Source organism: Abrus precatorius, unplaced genomic scaffold, assembly GCF_003935025.1.
Source record: "Abrus precatorius isolate BTA unplaced genomic scaffold, Abrus_2018 Scaffold5, whole genome shotgun sequence".
In the NCBI taxonomy this organism is placed as follows: Eukaryota; Viridiplantae; Streptophyta; class Magnoliopsida; order Fabales; family Fabaceae; genus Abrus; species Abrus precatorius.
Window position 1 is genome coordinate 4,936,654 of NW_020874395.1, and position 23,121 is coordinate 4,959,774.

The following is a 23,121-nucleotide window of genomic DNA, read 5'->3' on the forward strand; positions in this document are numbered from 1 at the left end:
GTTCTAAACCTCCCTCAATTTGTATCAATATTTTTCGTTAATTATATATTTATTTATTTATACTAATTTTATTAATAAAATTGACATAATTTTCTACAAATACATAACATTCTAATAAATATCTTACTTAGAGATAGGTTTTTATTTAATTTTCAATTGAGGATGAAGTGATTTATTAAATAGAATGATAAATTTAAACTTAATCAAATAACTAAAATTAAGGGGTAAAAATTTCACTATTAAAAATTGATTAAGCTACAGTGAATTGAAGCATATTCAAAATTGTCTAACCACCAAAGTTTAATAATAATAATAAAATGTATTATAAGTATATATAATTATTCTTAATATATTCTATTAATTATTTTAAGTATTAATTTATAATATATTTTTAAATATATTTTTATACCTACCTTTTAAATAATATAATTCTCATGAATAAGATATTCGTATGGTTATGAATTAAAAATAATTTTAAAAAATAATAATTTTTTATTTTATTTATAGCAATAAAATAATTATTTTTACATTATTTAAAGAAGTTATTTGATATTATAATTTTTTAATAACTATATTGATTTCAAGTAAATTTTCTAAAGTCTAAATAAATAGGTTTTTTTTAAAGTTTTAATAATTTCTTACTAAATATATATGTAGCGTATCATGTACAAATTATCAAGTATAAATTTTAGTATTGAGAAACTGATATCGCAGATTGATATTTGTACAGGTAGATATAAAATGAGAGTACATTTTTGGTACCCTGTAATACATATTCAATTGCTGTTATATTTTTTTTACTTAGTAATTTTTTATTTATTTTAATTTTAAAAAAATAAATTAAGAAAATTAACAAAACAATACATAAATGAATATTATTATATACAAGAAATGAGTATATAGAAGATTATTTGTTTTAATAAAATAGACGTAGGTAAGAGATAGAGAAAATAAAAAATATAATAGATAATGTGATAAAAAAAGTGAGAATATTACTAGCCAAAAAAAAAAAAAAAGTGAGAATATTATTATATTAGTATTGAACGCAACGTACAAGAACACAGTGCTGATATATTGTTGGTTGGTTTTCATTCAATTCTCTTTCAAAGGGTCACTTTTCCTTTCTCAAATGAAACAAATCACACCTCACAAGTCACCATAACGCACACTTGTTGCTTTGCTTTAGGCCAACGCTGAGCACAAAAGAACATACGTATGCTTTGAATAAAGGAGTGATTGGAGACATTAGAATTTGGCAAAGCATCATGTGATGCTCGTTCATTCTTCTCTCATAACATAACTAACACTGTTCATAACGTTTCCTATCATTTCAAGTTTAACTGTTTCATCGTTCTCCAAAACTAAAAGAGTAAACAACACAATTCAAGTGTACCCTTTTCAAGAATTTCAAATATTTTAAGGCTACAACCCATAGTTCAAACAATAAAGAAAGAAAATGGGGGTTAAGATTGATCCACTTGTTGTGTATTTTCATCTATGGCTAATAGGCGCAGAAAGAAGAGCAAGTTGAGGTTTTGTGTTGAGTTAACAAGCTGTGCTTGCAAAAAACGGGTTTTTAGCATCTGGGTGTGTATAGTTTTCAAGTTTTATCTTCTCTAATAAAGGTTGAAGTGCTCTAAGTTTGAATCTTTTGTACTTGAGGGGCTGAAAGCAAGCAATGGAGCCTCCAACAGGATTTTGGGCTTCAATATGGAGCTTTGTGCACTTCCTGCCTTTTTTCATTGGTCTTTGGCTTCTAGGCAACATAAAAGGTGAAAGTTAATGACTGTGGTTCTGTTCTGTGTTATTTGGGCTTCTTTATGGTATGCTTTGATTGGGAAGTAATAAAAGATGAACACTCGAGAAGGAATTTCTTGGTGATTAATTACAGAATGCAATACTGTAATGGAACATTTATGCATGCATACTTTTGTTTATTTATTTAGTTACAAGTTGTTTTATATTATTGTTCATTTTCCCTGGAAATTTGTTACACCTTTTTCATTTAGCAATAGTGGAGTGAACAGTGGTGTTTCTGGCATGCGTTCCATTTTGAGAACATTTTTGTTGGAGATTTACTCTTTTGAATTAACTAATGACAATCTAATATATGTTGAATGATGTTTCCATGATTGTTTGTTATTAATAAGAAAAAACAATTAAAGTTCATAACTTTTATTGATGATTATTCTCATAATCTGCTCATTGAATCACTAAGCATAACATATAACTTTTTTTAAACCCAGGATTTTGAAAATTGAAACAAAAAAAAAGATAAATTATTTGAATGACAGACAAGTATGTATTATTTTAAAACTAGATGAATATGCCAACTTTTGACATAATTCAAGGCAAAACCAAGGTAGGTGTGCTTGTATACTTTTCCTCTATGTAATAGCTACTCTATTTGATTTGCTTATTATACCGGAAGGGAGTGCAGTGAAGGTTTCTGAGCTTACTCACACTCAAAAATTGCACCATTACTTCAGGTGTCATTTTCTGCCCATTGATATGCTTTATAATCTCAGTCAGCAACTCAACCATCATACTTGGTCTTTGGCCGATACATTGCATTTGGACATATTACTGCGTAGTGAGGTACTTTACTTGGCGTGCACTCTCAAGTTTTTTCCACATGGATTTATATTATTAATTGTTTCCTTTGCATTGATTTCCCAACTTACAGATGTAAACAATTTGGGCTTATACTGAAGTTTGTTATATGCACATTGCTACTGCCGTTGTTGTTGATTTTATGGCCAGTGGTTGGCATTGTTGGGAGCATTGTAGGTGGAGCAGCCTATGGATTTCTTGCACCAATATTTGCTACTTTTGAAGCTGTAGAGGGAGGAAAAGAGAACAAAATTTTTCGTTGTTTTACGGTATGTTTTATTTTTGAAGTTATTAAATAAAATCTTTGTTTTTTTTGTCCTGTTGTTACTTAACCCAGAAATTTCATATTGCATTTTCAGGATGGAACAGTGACCACCATTGTAAAGACCTTTGATATTATCAAGGATGTAATAAATGAATGCTACCATACTTATTTTTCAGTTATGGATGACTTGCTACAAGAGGGGCATCCAGATAGGAAATACTATGAAATCAGGTTTTATGTCATTATATTTTTTATTGAGTTTGCTTATTGTTATATTTTTATGTCTCTAATGAAAGCATATGTTGGAAATTGTATTATGCACATTCTCTGGCCTGCATGATGTTGTAAACTGTGACTATTAAATTGAAAGCAATTAAAATTTTGTATGCTCTCTCGAGTCTTAAGAGGCAGAGTGGTTTCAGAAACCACTTGTGAGTTTAAGTTTGACATAGCACAGATTGCTATTTTTTGAACCATCTAGACATTGAGATTATAGACACTAGACAGCAGTTTTTCATATATACTTCTGTTGTGTTTGTCTGGTGATTTAGTTATGCATCATTTGCTTGCCAAAATTATTGTAGTAAAGTTAAGGTAGACTGTCATAGAAAATATTGTTAGAAGGCACTGTTACCAGGCAGCATGTTTGAGATTGATAACTCCTTTCATAGGATATGCGTTTCCAATTAATAAGTTAAAGAAACTTCAATGACCAGCATGATTCTCTGTGAACTGTTACTGCCTAAATTTTCTTCCTTATCAATTTGGCTAAAAGATTGAAACTGTTTTACTTTTTTCTTTGTGCATTTTTGTGTTTTTAGGTGTATATTTGGTCAGTGCTTGATTTAACCAAAGATTATCCAACTATCCCTCTTGGAAAGTCAAATGGGGGAGCTGCATTGGTAGATTTTGGGAACTTCAAAGCATAATAAAATTGTGACTTTTAAAATGTCTTCTATATAAATTCATGACATTCCATATTCTTATGGTGCAAAGAATTGTGCTATATGATAGTCTGCTGTGAAATTTTAATTTTTTTTTTCTATATTTTGTTTTGATGCAGGCTGCGTTATCTTCCTGGTGCTGTTGTAGCTGCAGTTTTTGGGATCATAGTTGATATGCCAATTATATCATTTGTTGCCACATGGAAAGGCGTTTACATGCTTTTTAAAGGGTGGAGTCGTTTGTTTCACGATCTCATAGGTCGTGAAGGCCCTTTCTTGGAGACAATTTGTGTGCCTTTTGCAGGCTTTGCTATTCTTCTGTGGCCACTGGCTGTTGCTGGGGCAGTTTTGGCATCCATGTTAGCTAGTATCTTTCTTGGTGCCTATGCAGGTTTTGTTGCTTATCAGGTTAATCCTCATATAAATTCAGTCTATTGATATTACTATTACTATTTTACTTTAGCCAATTTAATGATGAAATATGTTATATTTTTCTAATTTACTATAGCCTGTGTTACTTATTAAGGTTAGTCCAATGATAAATTGTAGGAAAAATAGGGAGTAGAATAAAATACATTTTCAACATTTGTTATCTCTGCAACCGAAGCATCCAATTCCTATTCCCATATTAGGCAATATTACCTGTGCACTAGTCAGATTATAAGTGTAAAAGTAGAATGCTTATACTTAGGGTTTGGTGTTCAACTCTTACACAAGGGAACATGTGAAACTTGATGAGTTTATGTTTAACCATTTCAATCATAATTTTTGGTAGATAGGATCATAAATATGATATGATAGAAAAAGAAAAAAGAAGTTGAAATTTATATAATAGAGAACATAGGTGCCATGACTACTTGGTAAGTTTGAGAATGCATTGATGGGTCTCTATTGATCACATGGTCACATCCTCTGCCAACCGTAGATCCTCAAATTGAATATTGATTTTAAACAGCGTACCTTGTAATGTTTGTGAAGGTAATAATGTAAATAGACCCTTAATAAAAAGGATTTTTCTTTGGTTGTGAATGAAAAAGGGTCTATACTAGACAGAATAGGAAAAATAGACCTATTAATAATGGGCCTAAATGATTTAGTAGAGTGAAGGAGGCTTAATAAGATGCATGGGACTAATATGTAGGAGAGGAGGGAGAGAGAATTATTGTGAAGTTAGGAGAGATCCAGTGCCTCTTGAATTGCAATAAACTGAAGATCATATTCTTTGTGTACTAGTTCTGCAAGAAAGAGGCTTTCTGGGAAGAACTTTTATCTTTCTTGAATGATAATAATCTTTTACCTCAATTATTGGTACTAATCTATCAGTTTGGTATGCCCAAATGCTTAAATATGCTATCTATGGTTCTCATGAATGCCTCACTCATATTATAAAACTTCAATGAGTCATGCCGCAAGAATGCCTTCTAAATTATAGCTTACATTTTGCAAAATAATGCCTTAACACCTTCAAAATTGAAAGTATAAACAATAATACCAAACAAGCCTTATTGGTGCATGGTTTCTGTTAGGCATTATATGTTTAATATGTTCTTTGAAATGCAGGAGTCTTCTTTCTTCTTTGGCCTTTGTTTCATTGTTGCAGCTTTGTCCCTTTATGATGAATACAGTAATGATACTCTTGACATGCCAGAAAGATCCTGCTTCCCAAGGTTTTATTCTGCTGTGCTTTCCAAAACTTTTTGCTGTCATTTGCAGTTGATAATGCTCTTGACTTGGATTTGATAGGCCTCAATATAGAAAAAAGACTGAAGTGTCACGGACACCTTCCCCTTCAAATTCTTTCTCAGGAACAAAGTCCTTTAACAAGACTTTTTCTCGTACGTTTTCACTGACAAACAATATATCCGAGTTGAAACCATTTGAGGTATTCTTTTTTTTTTTTCAATTTTTGCTTAAATATGATTTTAGTTTCTATAAATACAGTTAAAACTTGATTTTTGTCCTTCAAATGTTTTGTTATTTCTGGTACTCATAAATTTTAAAATGGACTTCGTTTCTACTTAGTGATAATGTGACATGTATCTAACCATATTACATTAGTGATCATCATAACAGTGACTATTTTCAAAGTTTAAAAATTTGTTAGGATCAAAACCATCAAAAATAATTTTAGAGGATTAAAGCCAAATTTAACTATATTTATATGGACTAAAACTTATTTTATCTTTTAATTTTTAGGACAAAACTGAATTTAAGTTTCTTGGGTACTTTTAGTACTGTTTTCAATGAAAAATAGAGTTTTAATTAGAAAACAACATCAGAAGTACCTAAACAAATGAACCTAATTATTTGTCCAGATTTTGTATGTACTCAAACATTACTTTGCGTTGTTGCTTTCCATCATGCTTTGGAGGCTGTACTGAATGAGTATTGTTTCATAACTTGGGTAGCTGTTGGATAGCTTGTTCGAGAAGTGCCATCAACTGGCAGAAACCCTGATTTCTGAAGGGCTAATAACACATGAAGACATACAAGAAGCCATATCTGGCAAAAGGAGCAGAATCATTACTATTGGTTTGCCAGCATATTGCCTTCTCCAAGTACTTTTGCGTTCTGCAAAAGCCAATTCCAATGGTTTATTGATAAGTAAGTGATCACTTGTCCACTTCTACTTGTCTTTTCCTCTTCCCTTCATTTATTATCCTTTCAGCAATGCTTTTTGGTTTAATGGTTTTTGAGAAAAGTGTTATGAATGAATTTTGACCAATTAGGATGGAGATGTGTGCATGAGTGAAAAAGAATAACCCCATATTTGGTAACGGATTAATTATAAAAAAATAATAACATATTTTTTGTAAAAGTCTTCTTTTACAGGTAGTAAAATAAGGATTTTTTTTTTTTAAATTAACTCGATCAAACATGCAAGTTTGAAAAAAGAAATTTAGGAATTGTTTGTCAATTCTTTTTATTATTGTTTTCTTTCTAATTTTATTCACAAAACTGATGTTTGTTAAAAAAAAATAGAATAAAAATAAAGCAACAATTTATAATTATAAATAAAAAATAAAAAATATTTTCTAAAATTATATAATCTCTACTTCAGTAATTCTAGTAATACACTCTTTAACACATATTCTTTAACATATATTTTATTATTAGTTAAAATTTATTAAAAATTATAAAAATAATTAATTTAGAAAGTAAGAAAAAGTGAAACTTACATGATATTTATAGTTTTTAATAAATTTTATCTAATAATAAAGAGTGTATTACTAATATTCCTTTTACCTTTGATTAGAACTTTCAATTTAGCTTATGTAGATTAAGTTTAAAAAGTTTAAAATATAAGCTCTTTGCTGATGTGACTGCAGCTGCCTTTTTTAATTCTTTCTTTAAAAATTATTTTTAGAACATAGAGTGTGAATCATAAAATGTAAAATATCGTAACTATCATTGACAAAATGACTTTAGTTTAATATTTATGAAATTAGGAATGTAACTAAGGATGTTGCAGGTTTTTATTACTTAATCAATTATAATTATTTCTTTTAGCATAATTTAGAAGCTAACACTCACACTCTGGTAATCAATTAACAGTTGGCATAACTCACTGAATATTAACATGTTAATCAATTATAGAATTCTTATTTATTTTTTTTAGAAGTATATTTTAATATAGTATAATCGATTATTAGATTATGTATAATAAATTACAGTGCAGTTGAACAAGAAGTGCCAAACTCAATTAGGCTAATCTGCACTAAGCCCGTTTCAAGTATGTACTTAAATGTTGTGTTTATATTCAGGCTTTAAATTCTTAAGCTCAAGTTTTATAAGGGGTTTATTCAGGACAGTATGATCGAGCTAACCCATTTTGCCAACTTTATCTTTGTTATTTCTTCATGAACTGTTTTCTAGCATTCAACATTTTCCTTTTCCTTTTTTCCTCTTTACACCATTTGCTTATGATTTTGAATATCATTGGCTTTCAATTGCCTCGAAGAAATCATTATGCTTATTTCCTCAATGTAGATGATGATACTGAACTGACTACCACAAACAGACCAAAGGAAAAATTTTTGGAATGGTTCCTTAATCCCCTTCTGATCATTAAAGACCAAATCAAAGCTGAAAATCTTACTGTGCAAGAAGAGGATTACCTCTGCAAATTAGTTCTCTTGAATGGTGATCCCAAAAGGGTAAACCATTCAATTATTGGTCCAGCCCCGGAATCTGATCGCAAACGTGCTGAACTTGATGCATTGGCTAGAAGGTAAAATCTCAGACCAAATCAATTAGTTCCTGATTTTATAAAAAAACTATATCCTTGATTTCATAAAATGTTATAATATTTCATTTGCTTTAACCTTTAATTTTAATAAAATAATGTAATAAAAAGGATTAAAATAAATGAAAATTTATATAATATTTTATAAAAAATTTTGGTATATGATTTGAGACTAAAGTGAATAATATTTATAATTAATAAATACTAGTAATATACTCTTTAACACATTTTTCTGAACATACTCTTTATTATTAATAAAAATTTATTGAGAATTATAAAATTATATCTTACTAATATTACTAACCCTCTTTGTAATTTTAAAGAGAAAAGTGGTAACTTCAAATTAGTTATTTTTTCACTGGTTTTTGACAAAGATTTTTGGCACTTTCATTTTCTCTTTCATTTTATGTTAAGGCTCCAAGGGATCACCAAATTTATCACAAGGTTCCCCACCTACAAGCGGCGCTTTGATACTATTGTAAATTCATTATCTGATAAGCTTGCTGAGAAGCATGGAGCTCCTAAAATAATCAGATCAAAGAGTGCTTTTCCTCGGCTTTATAGCAAGAAATCATTCAAAGGCAATAGAACTAACGGTTCTGATCAAGAGTCTGAACATATAAGAGATTTGGAAATTTCATTATGAGACTATCATGTTACAAATTTTATCATGAAAAACAAAAATGTATATCATGTCTTGTTTATAGGTCTTGTAAATTTGCCTGATTTTGTTAGTATCATATTAATATTGCTGACCCTGCCTGATTGTTGTACATACCTATTTATGCAATGGAAATGACAATGAAAAATGAGCAGAACATGTATGTATATGTCATTATGCCTTCAAAATAATGCAATTTCCTTGTCACCTTCCACAGTACATGAAATTAACATTCTCCATGTGCTTTGCATGCTTTGAAATGCAGCAAAAGTGGCACCATAGAACAATATTGATTTTGATCTGGTAAACTTCTATAGTAGTTCTCATAAGAAAATAAACAAGTATAAAAAAAAATTATTTTTTGTAAGAGTTAGAAATAACATGTTTCTAAAATTAGTATAAGGAGCTTTAGAAGTTTAAATTTCTAATAAAATTAACTACATAATTATAGCAAAATTTGCTATCTGATATTTAGCAAGTTCATTTAATTGAGGAACGGACCCCATTGACCAGGTCAAATTATTTAGCAAAAATTTAAGGCTCTAAGCTATAACTTGTAAATAACTGTTGCCACCCACTACCCCATTTTCTCAGCCAATTGCAAACCCAACTCACCACTCTCTCTATCAACCTCTATATATTAGAACTAACCCAAATTTTCCAGAATTCTTACAACACCATAGCGTGCTACTTTCACCACAAAACTCTTGCACTCTTTCTCCTCATTCTAATGGCTTCTTATTCTTGTTCAACTTCCGTGCTTGTGCTTCTCTTGGCCATTTTATCTACTCTTCTATGTTTCTCTGTGGCTTCCAATTTCCAAGTTGGTGGCTCAAATGGGTGGCTTGTCCCACCTTCCAATGACACCAACATCTACAATGATTGGGCTTCCCACAACAGGTTCCACGTTGGTGACACCATAAGTATGCACTATTTCACTTAATGCATAATACAACACATGAAAATGAAACATTTTTTTTTCTTCACAACTTCAATTTATAACCATCACTGTCACTACACATTAATTTGACATTCATTATCTATTTGTGTGTGTGTGTGTGTGTGTTTGGATTTAGACATGAATCTAACGCAAAAGTTAGAATTAGTAAGGTTGAAAACATATATTTAGAGCCTGTAAACATGGAAATCAAACATGCACTTAATCTGAATTTTCGCATTGCATCATAATTATTATTAAAAAAATACTAATTAGTAAGAAAGAGAAAAGATTAAAAAAAAAACGAAAATTGTATAATCAACACTGCCAATGATTTCTGTCAAATTCTTAATTTTTATTTTTTATTTTTTATTATTTTATTATCTAACTACTCATACAAAGACACGTGGCCATTCATGCAAAAAAAATTTCTAATCTTTTACTTTTTTTGGCGAGGAAAATTGATGCGTGTTTTTAACTAGTTGGGTTTTATGTGTGAAGGGTTTAAGTATGAGAAGGACTCCGTGATGGAGGTGGGTGAAGGAGATTACAAGCTTTGCAATGCAACACACCCCACATTCTTCTCCAACAATGGCAACACAGTGTTCAAGTTTGAGCACTCAGGGACTTTCTACTTCATCAGTGGTGCATCAGGGCACTGTAAGAAGGGACAGAAGATGATTGTGAGGGTGATGGAAGATGAGTCTCTTCCTCAGCATGCCAAGTCTTCAGGGTACCATGTTCATGTTTCACCAATTGTGGTCTCTCAAATGCTCCTTCTTCAGTTTGTTTTGGCATGTGTTGCTTCCTATGTCATTTGAGTACTTAGGAAAATTCAATAGCTGTGTTTTAGGATTCGAATTTGTTCTGTGTCCATGTGTTTTTGTTTAATTAAGGTCATAGAATAATTTGGATTAATTTTGCATGGTAGTTTAAATTCTATTACGGTGTATTCAACATTATAACATTCTCGTTTTTTAATAGTGATGGATATTTTTTTAATTTAATTTTGGCTATTGCGTTCATGTCCCAAAGAAAGTTGCCTGTTAATGTTAAATCAATTATCAAGAAATATTTCGTGTCTTTTACTAATGAGCAGTAAAAGCACGCCAAATCATTAAATTGTAGCGACAAATCTTCAATATTTATATATAAACAAAAATAAAATGAGCCTCCTTTTGACAAAACAATAAAATAAATAAATAAACAAAATCAGAAATAATGCAGTTCATAGTGAACTCCTTTCAAGCACTTATTCAAAAATGTAAAACACTAGGACACTGCTACACAGTAAAGGATTTAAAATGATAATCAAGATTAGTGTGTGTTAGTATATTGAACTTCTTATTATAATGAATTTTAGTAAAATATGTTGAAAGACGTTATTTTAAATATTTTATATCACATTTTAAGTTGAATTTTCTCGATATTTTAAAAATGTGTAAATATTATATATAATGTCCAGGAAGTATCCATCCATTTCAAAAATTTTCGACCACAAATAAATATTTTAAAGCCCAGTTGGCAAAGGACAGTATTCTTCTGTCCTTGCAGGGATAGTTCAAAGCTAAACTTGGTTCAAAGACGGATCTAGAGCTACAATGGTGGGTGGTCAAAATGTTTTGAAAGACATGTTAATCAATGAGATTTATATTATTATTGATAGCATATGTCAATATTTTCCGAATTGTTTGTAATATAAAATGTTTTTGTATATTATGATGATGATTGTCTTGATCAGATTTAATTTTTATGACCTATAAATATAACCTTTTTATACTGTCTCAAATTCCCAGTGTGGTTCACGAAAAGATGTTGATACAGCGGTCAACAGTGTTTTGTTTGGTCTATTCTTTAGTGCATATAGAATTGATTTTTGAATAAATGAAAGTTTTTAACTTTTCTTTTAGATGGAATAAATATTGGGTATGAGACTAAATTTTTTTACCTTATTTACACTCTAAAGTAATTTTACTTTATCAACTTAAAAAAAAAAATATTCAATTCACATTTAAACAATTATATTCAAACACAAATCAATTTTTTAAATCAATCCTTTCAATATTAATTTTATGAAAATTAATTCTACCAAAATTTAAAATAAATTGATGCTAACCTCTTTATACGACTTCAATCATGGTTTGAGGGAAGGAAGAAATGTTCCTCTTTTAAAGGAAAAAAATTATCATGGACTGTTTTGTTATTTTCAATTGAGTTATAAAAAAAAGGTAAAAAAGAATCTGTAATACAAATGTCTTGCAACTTGCAAACACACAATACCATTTTGAATCTGACTCAAATAATCTCTTAGATCAATTCTACAATTCATTTTCTTGATTTCGGTCAAAGAATTCCTGGGCTCTGTACAGATCAAGATATATAATAATTTGCTATTATTAGAACACAAGACACTAATGACTAGGACCTTACACTAGGAATTTAACAATTTTCATGGCTAAACTTTGTAGATTTAGTTTCAGTCGTCATTACACATTAGACATCAAGATTTTGTTCAACATTGTTATTAGACTTTGGGATTGGTGAATTCTTCTTGCTCAAGAGATTATTAACAATGGATTCTTGGCATTCGGAACCACTTCATGTGTCATATGAAGTTGTGGGTTGGTTTGCATTCGTTTGCTGGTCCCTTAGTTTCTACCCACAAGTCATCTTGAACTTTCACAGGAAAAGGTAATAAAACAATTTTCTGACCATATGATATGACTTAATGTACAATAATTCAATAAAGTCTTTCAATTTTTTTTTTCTTTTCTTAATTTAATTGGAGTTTTCCTTCATGATTTAGTGTTGTGGGGTTGAATTTTGATTATGCGGTGGTAAACTTGATGAAGCAAACTTCTTATTTGATCTACAATGCATCTTTGTATCTAAGCTCTACTGTTCAGAAGCAGTACAAAGAAAAATACGGTCAGAAAGAGGTTTGATCTGTTACTAATGCATTTGAAGGACTCAGTAGAATGAGTTAATTTTTCTCATCTAATTGGTATAATTCGTTGTTACAAAATTATAAATGCTTTGTAGTGTGTAACATACTATTTGATAGAATGTAGAATTATGATACTGATCTCCAGAAAGGATTTAAAAATAAATTCTAGTCATTAATTTTTTAAGATATTCTTCCAAGACATATCTTATTGTTCACTGAAATTAATTAAATGTTATAAAATAAAATACTTGGCTCTCAATCTTAATTTAATAATCCCATGTTTTTAATCAATTTCAGCTATAATAAATAAAAGAATACTAAAAAAAATTTGTATTAAGAGTGTATTTTGAATGCTCCTCTTAAAAAGATATCTTGATTGTATTGGATATGTTTTATAGAAAAAAAAAATATTTTCAATCTAATTCTATCAAATATAAATTTAAATTCTATTGAGTTCAATCCCATGTAAAGTGTTTTTTGAATTGAACCAATTTACGATTTTTGTTTGTTTAACTATAAAATAGCAAAGTGTAGTTTATCTCCTTCTACACAATTTTTTTATTAAAACTTAATATAAAACACAACATTTACTTGTTAAAAAAATGTGAAGCATAAACGTGGTTATTTTATTTATAAAATTTTTAATTTAAACTTTATATCTGTCAAACCACACAAATTTTATTTTCAAAATCCACTCTCCACTAGAGTATTTTAATTCAAAGTTGTCGACAGCTAAACTTTTTCATATATATTTTGTTTTAGATGATTCCTGTGGCAGCAAATGATGTTGCATTCTCAGCTCATGCTGTTCTCATTACAGCTATTACCGTATTCCAGATTGCAATCTACGAAGTAGTATTTTTATTTTTTAATTAAGCTTATTAATTAATTAATTGTGCTTGTTAATAATTAATGATTATGCTAAAAGATGCAAGTTTAATTCCTATGCAGCGTGGAGGTCAAAAAGTCTCGAAAATAGCTTTTGGAATCGTCCTTCTTGTGTGGTTAACTGCATTTATTTGTTTCTTCATAGCATTGCCTAAACATCGTTGGTTATGGCTAGTCTCCATTTTCAAGTATGTTGTCTCTCTTTAGCTATTGTGCGTTCAATGCCATTTATTATCTATAGTATGATTTAACGTTAGATTTGTTAATTTTATATTTTATAAAAAGTTATTAAATAATGTAAATTTTTAAATTTAATACAGATTTTGAATCCATGTATATAAAAAAAATATAAATAATTGATAGTGTGCTTGTAATGGAACGTTGCTATTGCTCTTTAATTTTTATCTATGCCAAACTTTGAGTACCCATTATCATTCTAGCTTTTACAATAACATTCATTACTTCTTTCATGCTAATTTCTGTTAAAATTGATGCAGCTTCATCCAAATTTGTTTAACGATTGTAAAATACATTCCACAGGTAAGGGCTTTATATCTATCTTAATTTGCATATTTTTCTTCTTAGTTTCTTTTGCATTAATGTTCTATTTTAAAGTTTTTTTTTTTTATGCATTATATGGTTTGAATGGCGATACATTTTTGAGAAGGTAGTGATATTTGATTTATAAATTGTGTAATCTGTAGGCAGTGATGAACTTCATGAGGAAAAGTACAGATGGGTGGAGTGTAGGTTTCACTCTACTGGATTTTTCTGGAGGGCTAGCAAACTATGCTCAAATGGTTTTGCAATCAATTGATCAAGGTCTGTTATCTTCTTCATGCAAGGGAGAGTGTTCAGTATTTTTTAAAAATTTCTAGGAAACTTTTATTTCTTTTTATGTTTGAAAATATTAAAATTTTTTTATATAGCTTTTGTAATAATAGTAATATTAATATTTACATTTATGTTAATATATTATTTTATATTTTTAAAAGTTTATAAAATTAAAACATATTTATTTAAAATGGGATTACTGTTCTTCCCTCTTCTCCCCTCCGAAAATCAATTTGTTCCCTCACCTAGTAGTTTGAACAGACACTTCTCACATTACATTTTTAATTTCCAGGTTCTTGGAAGAACATCTATGGAAATGTAGGGAAACTAACGATATCTCTGGTATGAACACAGAAATATTCTCTTACTATATCATATGAGTTATTTTTGCTTGTGTGTTTCCTTCCATTCTAAATTTTATGCTTCAAGAAATTTACTAAGGAAGATGGCAACTTCTTTTATATATGTAGTTGTTTAGATCCAAGAATCTTAACTTTCTTCTCATAGAAGAAGTAAATTTATTAAAGTTCAAAAAGAGTCTTGTTAATCAGTACCTTTACAAGACACTAGTTAAAAGAACAATTAAATTGAATATATATATATATATATATTGGACTGATTAACAATGCTCTTATTAGCATTTGCCAAATTCAAGTATAACAGCTGCCTTTTGGATAAGAATCACTTCTTTAGTTTCAGATAACATTGTTTTTGATGAAATAATTAATAATTAATCATGGCAGGTATCTGTGTTCTTTGACATCATCTTCATGTGCCAACATTTTCTATTATATCCTTCAACAAATAACAGATCAGAGACCTCTATTGAACTTGAGGATGCCAAGTCTTCAGATCAAACATTACCCGAGAATGTCTAAGGGAATATAGATTTGGTGGTTCTAAAATTTCTTAGTTGTGCCCTTCATTAGTTGATTTGTAAGCTGCAGGGAAATTTCCAACACTTGTAAATATTCATGTATCTAAGTCCAAGGAGGGAATATATTGTCATTATTTCAGCTAGTTATAGGCAAGTTTACCCTCATGGGTGCTACAAACTTCTAAATTTAATGATTAATGAACACAAAATATACATGAAATAATGATAATAATATAGATCATTATAGTTTGTAATTTCTTGAAAAATATTGTTTGAATGTGATTTTGATCCGAAGAAATCACAAACTTTGTTGCAATTTAGTTTAATTATAATTGTACATCTACTATGACTTAAAATCAATAAACTGTTTGTTGTTAATTTTAATGCATTTAGTAAGTTTTTTGTTGGTAAACTTTGGGAGCTTCTCTGAATTGGCGAGTTATACTTTGATGATATATGGAGAAAGTGATCAAAGTAAGCAGCACCCTTGTAACTCTTACACTTCTTAATTATAATATGTTTTTCTTTACTTTCAATACTTTCACAATTTTTGCTGAAATGAAAGTTATAATAAATTGAAAAAAAAGTTAGTAATATACTATGTAACACAACTTTTTCTAATTTTTTTAATTTATTAAAAACTACAAATATTATGTGTTTTATTTTTTTATTTCTAAAATAATTTTTTTTCTCATACTTTTGTAACTTTTAATAAACTTCAGCTAGCAATTAAAAATGTGTTAAAAATTATCTTGTTACTCTTCCTTTACTGATTTATGTTAATAGAGACTGTCTTAAAACAATATAGAAAAGTCTCTGATTTTGAGATCAAAATGATTAATGTTAATATTTTATAGTAATTTGAGATTTCTCTAATAAAATATAATTAAGAAATTTAAAAGTATAATTATTATTCATTTATAAGTTGTTATTTAATTAAAAAAATTAACTTTTATAATAATTACTTAAAAAATCATACAATAATTTCTAGTATAAATTTTTTACATTAACAGTGTATTAAAATAATTTTTTGTTTTATTTAATTTGAAATTTTATTTAACTATTTTTTACAATTTTATATTAATTTATAACTTAATATATATTAGATAATGTTAAAAAATGTATTTATTTTAATATTAATTTAATAATAATCATTGATGATCTCCGAATCAGTATATCTATCAATTTAATAACTACTATGAATTTAAAACGTTTAATTTAAATAGCTTATCGGAAACGATTAAATAATAATTAGTTAAATAATCAATCCAACGTTTGGTCAATCAATTCTTTTAAGAGCCCTTATTTCATACAAAAGCTTTGCCTTGGGAGACCAACTCTCCAATTTACACGTGGCCCACGTGTCAATAATCTTATTTTTAAAAATGTTATAAATATATTTAGAGTGTCTGAAAAATTTTGAGAATACTTTTATCAATATCACAAAAATTTTCTAATTTCATATAAATTATCCTTTTCGTGAAGTTTTCACTAAAAATATAGTTAATTTTGTTTAAATATTAATATTTGAAATTAATTATAAAAAATTAATATTTTTAACTTAAAATGTTTTTAAAAAGTTTTGAGAAAGCTTCCTTATCAAGCGCCCCTTAATTGTCAACCAATGACTAATGTTAAGATGTTTGGTTGCAGAAAATATAAATTTTTTAATTTACATAGAAAATATTAAAAATAATTTTTTATAATTTTAATTTTAGTTTAATAAATATAATTATATTAAACATTTTAAAAAAAATATCATAATTTTTCATTATTCTATTTTGAATATAAAGTTATTAACAAAATATTGTTTTAACTTAGCATGTAGTTTCAATTTGATTCTTTGAGTATAATTGTATTTAATATTTAAAAAAATTATTATTTATAATAATTTTATTTAGCTCAAATAAAATTATTTTCAGTAAAAATAATTGCAAAGAATAATTAAATTTTAGAAAAGAAAATAATTATCCATAACTTTATAATTATTTGGTGGGCATCAATGAACTCACCCGCAATGTGGACTCTATTCATATATTTTCGCAACATGATACAGAGAAATTTAGTCTAAACAAAACTATACTAAAAGTTAGTTTTATAAAATATCTTAATATTTTAAAATCAGAAATATTTTTACAAGAAGTAATCATACTTGATTTTAAAAAATATCAACATTATGATACCATTAGCTATTTTAACAAAATTTAATTTCATAATATATATTTTTATTGATATGAAATATCTTATTTTAAAAAATAATAAAATAATGCATTTATAAAATTAATAGGATTAAATATTTTCTTACATGTTTAACACAGTGAAACATATATAACTTAATGGAAAAATAGAAAGCAAACAGCATGGATGGAATGGAGCTAGTTTCTTGGGCCAAGTACATGGAAAGTGATGGGTGTAATTTGAGGTAAAAGAATCATATCAGTAACCAATCAACTTTTCTTTCAAAAATTACACGTTACTTAGTAGATATGAAGGCGTGACCCATGGAAAAGTCCCACAAAACTGCATCATATATATATAAACATTTTTTTAAATAAACATGCACTAAGAGTTATTTTATTATCTCAAAGATATTATTAAAATGTGTATATATTCAAAAGAATGTTTTATTTTCACTCTTTTAATAAAATATACATGTATGTATAAATATAATCATTGATATAGTTGTTAACTATATATGTTAGTCTAGGTGAAATGGGTTCAGATTCTTTAAATATTTTAAGGATTTTAATTTCAGAGTTCATGTATTTGAAAAAGATAACGATGAACGTGTATTAATGTATTATTATTTTTTGGGGTAGAGAAAGTGGAAGAAAGAAATGATTGAAAGAGAAAAAAGGAAAAAATATTTGAGAATAAAAATTATTAAAGTTGTTAAAATGAGACAAACCAAATTCAGACATATTTGGACGGTTCCAACGATTGACAAAAGAAGAAAACACATTGGTTCCCCTGTGCCAGAAACAGAGACACAGAAATGGTTCCTTGGAATTCATTTCCATTACAAGTGATTTACCAACTACTGGGTTGGTTAGCTTTCCTTTCATGGGCCACTGCTGGCTACCCTCAAATCATCTTGAATTTTCGTAGAAAAAGGTTGTTTTTTCATGTTCTATATTAATTTTTGTTTGTGTTTTTTCATTGGGTGGTTCTAAGTGTTTTTTGGTTCCTTTGGTATTCTGACTCAGTGTTGTGGGCTTAAGCTTGGATTATGAGATTCTTAACTTCACTAAACACTGGTCATATCTGATATACAACGCTTCCCTCTTCTTTAGCCCTGTAATTCAGAAGCAGTATTTTGAGAAGTATGGTTATGATCAGGTATGTCTATGTTAACTAATAGCAGGTTTGGTTCACCTTAATCTAAGGGTCAGTTTGATAGAGATCATAGTATAGGAAATGATAGACTATGATAAAATCATAGACTTATTGTTAAACTCACGCCAGATATAATATATGATAAGAAAAGTTATGATATCCTTTTCTTTTATTCTATGATATCCATCAAATAAGTTAAGAAATAAGATAGAATTAACAAGTTAAAACAATTAAATGAAGTGACATCACATAGTGTGAATCCTTTTTATGCTGCATCAAAACTTTATTCATTTTTCCTTGCAACTGCTACTAAGAAAATCAATTCTCATGTATGCATTTCAAAGTTATGTACAGACATTCATCTCCTTAGTATTAGTACGGCACATTATGGTTGTGTTATTTACTTGAGACACTGCGTTATTGATATCCATTGCATGGTTCACTCAAAATTTGCATCAGCTCTAGATTAATCATTATTTAAACCTCCATTTTGCTTATCATTTCATAGAAGGGATCACATTGCCAAGAAACTAGGGATAGTTCACCAATGCATTGCCAAGAAATATGAAAATCAACTGTCTCAGTCCAAAACCATTAGATATTGGCCTAGTTGGGATAAGCTTTTGCAAAAACAGTTATTGGAGAAGAAAATAAAGATTTAAAACAAATAAAACCTTTCTCATAAGTCAAAATTCATGTATATAGCTCATGTTTTAGATAAATTAATTGAGAAAACTTCTAAAAAGGTAAAAGAGTGTAAGTTGATTTAAACTTATGAGACTTTATTTTATTCTTCTATTAGTACTTTTGCAAAGGTTTATCCAAACTACTGAACTAGGCATTCACATTATTTAGTTTTGCCTTACAATCTCTTGTTATTGCAGATGATTCCTGTAGCTGCTAATGATGTTGCTTTCTCAACTCATGCAGTCATACTAAATTTAATTATATTATCCCAAATTGCAATGTTTGAAGTAAGTATTATCAAAAGTTCTTCATAAGAGATTATGTTCTCCTCTTATGACCATACTGTTTTGCTCTTGTTAATTCAAAGATGGTAAATGATCCGCTGACTTTTTTATGTGGCATTTGCAGCGTGGAAATCAGAAGTTTTCCAAATATGCCATTGCTATAGTTGCTGCTGTGTGGTTTAGTGCTGCTGTTTGTTTCTTCATAGCATTACCTAGCCAATCTTGGCTTTGGCTAATCTCCATCTTCAAGTAAGATTCACTCTTATTATGACTAAAATTTCTTTAACCAATCCAGAAGGTTTTGAATGTTAATGAAACTCTCTGAAGTATTTGCTTAAAGATGTAATATAAAAATTTCTTTTTTTTTTTTTTTTTTTTGTGTGTGTGTGTGTGTGTGTTCTGTGTTTATGATACAATTTAATAAACTGGCATCAATATATTCATTTTTTCCCTTTTGAAACCATTACTCCTATGGTGGCTGCATAGCTTTCTTTGGGTTGATTGTGCCTGAACCTTTTCATTTTATCACAATCACTATCTGCTAGAGAAAAAATATATTGAGAAAAGAACCTTAAATAAATTCATTCCAATTTTTTACAGAACCACTTTTTTTTTTTTCGCACAGAAATCAACATATTCTGTTCCTTCATTGTCATATTTTTATCATGAACTATTTTCTGTACTTTCCACTGAAACTCAAATATGAATTTAACATTGTAGATGCTAGTTTTCAGTTTAGCACTCAATAGAGATTCACAAGCTCTTTGGTTTCTGTCCAATTTCCTGAGTCTGAATAGTTCATATGGATGAGTAGACATTGTTTCTTACTAATGAACTTGGACTTCTCAATAGCTTGATAGATCATCTTGTTTAGACCTATTTGTCTTTAGTCTCTTTCTCTGTTTTTCAGTATGTGTTGGTTGCAATTGTTTACTTTCTAAAATTTCTTCTGTTGCATTACATTGTTACATACATGTGTTGGGGTAAGGAAGGTGACAAATGAACATCGAAAACTCAATTAATGGCCATGCACTCATGCTCAAACGTGGCTTAAAAAAATCTTTCAGGACGATTAAGTTGAGGCTATGGTTAAATATTGTACACTTTCTTTAGGTATCTATAAACAGTAATCTCACTTAAAAGTTTGAAGGTGTCTATTTTAATTTCATAACTCAGGCTTATGTCCTTAGCTTCTTTGTTTATGAATCATGTATAATTGAGGGTCTTTCAAGGGAATGTTGATATTCCTCTGTTTCTTCATATTTTGTTATTTCAATACGATTGTTACTATTATAATTGTCTTATGTGTTGTGCTATGATTTGATTTTCGACTAAGAATTTGCAAAAATCGATTATACTGCAGCTCAATTCAAGTAGTTATGACTGTCATCAAATACTTTCCCCAGGTTATAATGCTCATCCTCCATATTATGTTCAATATGATCATCTTCAAATATAGCTTTAATTGTATCCTATGAAGTAGACACCTGTCTTGTTTAAAAGGTCATAGTTTCAAATACATTTTCAACATTGACACTTGTCTAACACATATCAGACACTATTTTTATGTTTTTAATTAAAATATATTTTTTATCACCTCAGACACTTGAGCTGATTTCTCTGTTTGAATGGACAATTTTTTTTAGTGTTTAAAAGCGTAATGCAAAGTTTTTATACGTGTAGAAATTATATTAATAGCATTCAAATAGACATGAATCCATAAGAATTTAAATTCAAATCCAGACACACTGTTATCAGTGTTTTCCTTGTATTTCATCCTATTAACTTCATACAATTTTTGAAGTTTAAGAAAAACGCAAACACATAATAAAAAACAAGGAAAAGGGTTACATGATTAGCCATCAACATTTGGTTTCTAAGTTATGGCTTCTCTGTTATGAAACAAAGGCCTTCATGAATTTCTTGCGGAAGAGCACAGATGGATTTAGCGTTGGTGGTGTTCTCCTTGATTTTTCTGGAGGGGTATTTAATTATTCACAAATGGTTGTGCAGTCAATAGATCAAGGTTTGTGATTTTATCTAGCAATGGTGAATTAGACCGTGCCATCACATTTTATCCTTAATGTGTATCATGAATTTCAACTTTATCTATATAGGTACGTTGGTTAACTTCTATGGAAACACTGGGAAAGTACTCATATCCTTGGTATGTGATTCAATCCTCTGCTATTCCATATGTTCAGCATATTTTAGTTAGAATAAACTTATAAATATGTTTTAATTTAAACAAATTTATCAGTAAGTACTTGTAGAACAAAAATAAAGTGGTAATATATATTTATATTGCAGGTAACTATAGTCTATGATTCTATTTTAATGTGTCAACATTATATGCTATATGGTGACAAGAAAGGGCATACTCTGAAAAACTGTGAAGAAATCAAGGAACCATTAAACTGTGCAAGTCCAATTGATCAACATATCAAAGGTGTAGTTAAATCTTCACATCAGCCTCCAGCAGAAGTGTGAATGATGTTGAAGATGGATAATGTGTACAATGCCAACGTACCATGCTTTGAATCAAGCACAGTACGTGTATAGGATACTAATTTAGAATACATGTGATGTATATTTTTAAAAAAATTTAATTTTATTATTTTGGTCTTTTTTTTTTTAATTTAATGTTTTTAATTCTTAGTGATGATGTGACACAAAAAAAAAAAAAATATGTGGCATAAAAAATTGATACTTAACATCCCTTGCTTATCCACATTACCACTATGGGATAAAAATTGTATATATTATTTTATTATCAAAATCAGTAATTTTATTTTGATTACAGGGTTAATTTAATGTAGCTTCAATAATTTTACTATCAAAATCAAAGTAAAAAATTCAACGTTCCACATATAATTAAAAAAAATTATGTTGTGATAATATATGATTTGGTAATGATGTTGTAAAGAATTTTACACTAACTATCATGATATGCCCTCGTTCAAGTTCGTTTGTTTATTTCTGGCATATTTAGAGGTGTAAATGAAGGGGAAGAAAAAAACAACTCTAGAATGGCTACTCTTTAGTAACTTATTTCATTTAATAACTTTTTATAAATAATAATTTTCTAATTTAATAATTAAATTATGAAATATTATTTTATATTTATTCACATTAAACTTTGGAAAATTAAATATTTATGGATATATAATCTTATAGTTGATATTTTTTATATTTTGAAAATTAAATTATACTTTTTTTAAAAAAAATTGTTTAATATAGTATCAAATAATTTCAAAATTTTATAAAAACGTAAATTTAATCTAACTATTGAGACTAAAAGTTAGATTAATAAAACTATTGTTTAAAAGATTATTAAGAAAAGTAAGTTAATCAATACTTATTCTTAAAATGAATTAAAGAATAATTAACTTGATCTAAAATATTTTTTTAATACAAAAAATTATTTTTTAAAATACATTTTAGTAAAGAAAATTTTAATATGTTATTATTTCATAGACATTTAAATAAATCTTTTATTTCTTTTCATTTGTCTATTTAAGAGGAAAAAAATAAAATTTATATATTCATTAATATTAAATTTATTTTTCACTTTCTGATTATTTTTTATGTAGAATAAATAT

At 28.3% G+C, this 23,121-nt stretch overlaps 4 protein-coding genes across 5 annotated transcripts; all 4 read left to right on the forward strand.

Moving 5' to 3' along the window:
- The first annotated feature begins 1,191 nt into the window (after window positions 1-1,191).
- LOC113867215 (uncharacterized membrane protein At3g27390-like) lies at window positions 1,192-8,942 on the forward strand. Its single transcript, XM_027502358.1, has 10 exons — window positions 1,192-1,772; window positions 2,490-2,598; window positions 2,687-2,882; window positions 2,973-3,109; window positions 3,942-4,230; window positions 5,383-5,489; window positions 5,566-5,704; window positions 6,231-6,426; window positions 7,813-8,053; window positions 8,483-8,942. Exons 1-10 carry the CDS (start codon window positions 1,679-1,681, stop codon window positions 8,712-8,714), a joined length of 1,740 nt encoding a protein of 579 aa, XP_027358159.1. The 5' UTR covers window positions 1,192-1,678; the 3' UTR covers window positions 8,715-8,942.
- Window positions 8,943-9,459: 517 nt separating this feature from the next.
- On the forward strand, window positions 9,460-10,487 carry LOC113866541 (mavicyanin-like). Its single transcript, XM_027501368.1, has 2 exons — window positions 9,460-9,652; window positions 10,168-10,487. The coding sequence occupies exons 1-2, from the start codon at window positions 9,460-9,462 to the stop codon at window positions 10,485-10,487; spliced, it is 513 nt and encodes a 170-aa protein (XP_027357169.1).
- A 1,751-nt stretch (window positions 10,488-12,238) lies between these two features.
- Window positions 12,239-15,213, forward strand: LOC113868010 (cystinosin homolog). The gene is made up of 8 exons (XM_027503560.1): window positions 12,239-12,357; window positions 12,473-12,605; window positions 13,376-13,465; window positions 13,565-13,689; window positions 13,999-14,041; window positions 14,206-14,323; window positions 14,628-14,677; window positions 15,079-15,213. Exons 1-8 carry the CDS (start codon window positions 12,239-12,241, stop codon window positions 15,211-15,213), a joined length of 813 nt encoding a protein of 270 aa, XP_027359361.1.
- A 2,948-nt stretch (window positions 15,214-18,161) lies between these two features.
- LOC113867889 (cystinosin homolog) lies at window positions 18,162-22,078 on the forward strand. 2 transcript variants are annotated; one of them, XM_027503396.1, is made up of 8 exons: window positions 18,162-18,326; window positions 18,419-18,551; window positions 19,433-19,522; window positions 19,644-19,768; window positions 20,883-20,925; window positions 21,428-21,545; window positions 21,637-21,686; window positions 21,830-22,078. In XM_027503396.1, the coding sequence occupies exons 1-8, from the start codon at window positions 18,208-18,210 to the stop codon at window positions 22,007-22,009; spliced, it is 858 nt and encodes a 285-aa protein (XP_027359197.1). In that variant the 5' UTR covers window positions 18,162-18,207; the 3' UTR covers window positions 22,010-22,078. The 2 variants fall into 2 exon arrangements, with proteins under 2 accessions (XP_027359197.1, XP_027359198.1); XM_027503397.1 differs by lacking the exon at window positions 19,433-19,522.
- Window positions 22,079-23,121: the final 1,043 nt, after the last annotated feature.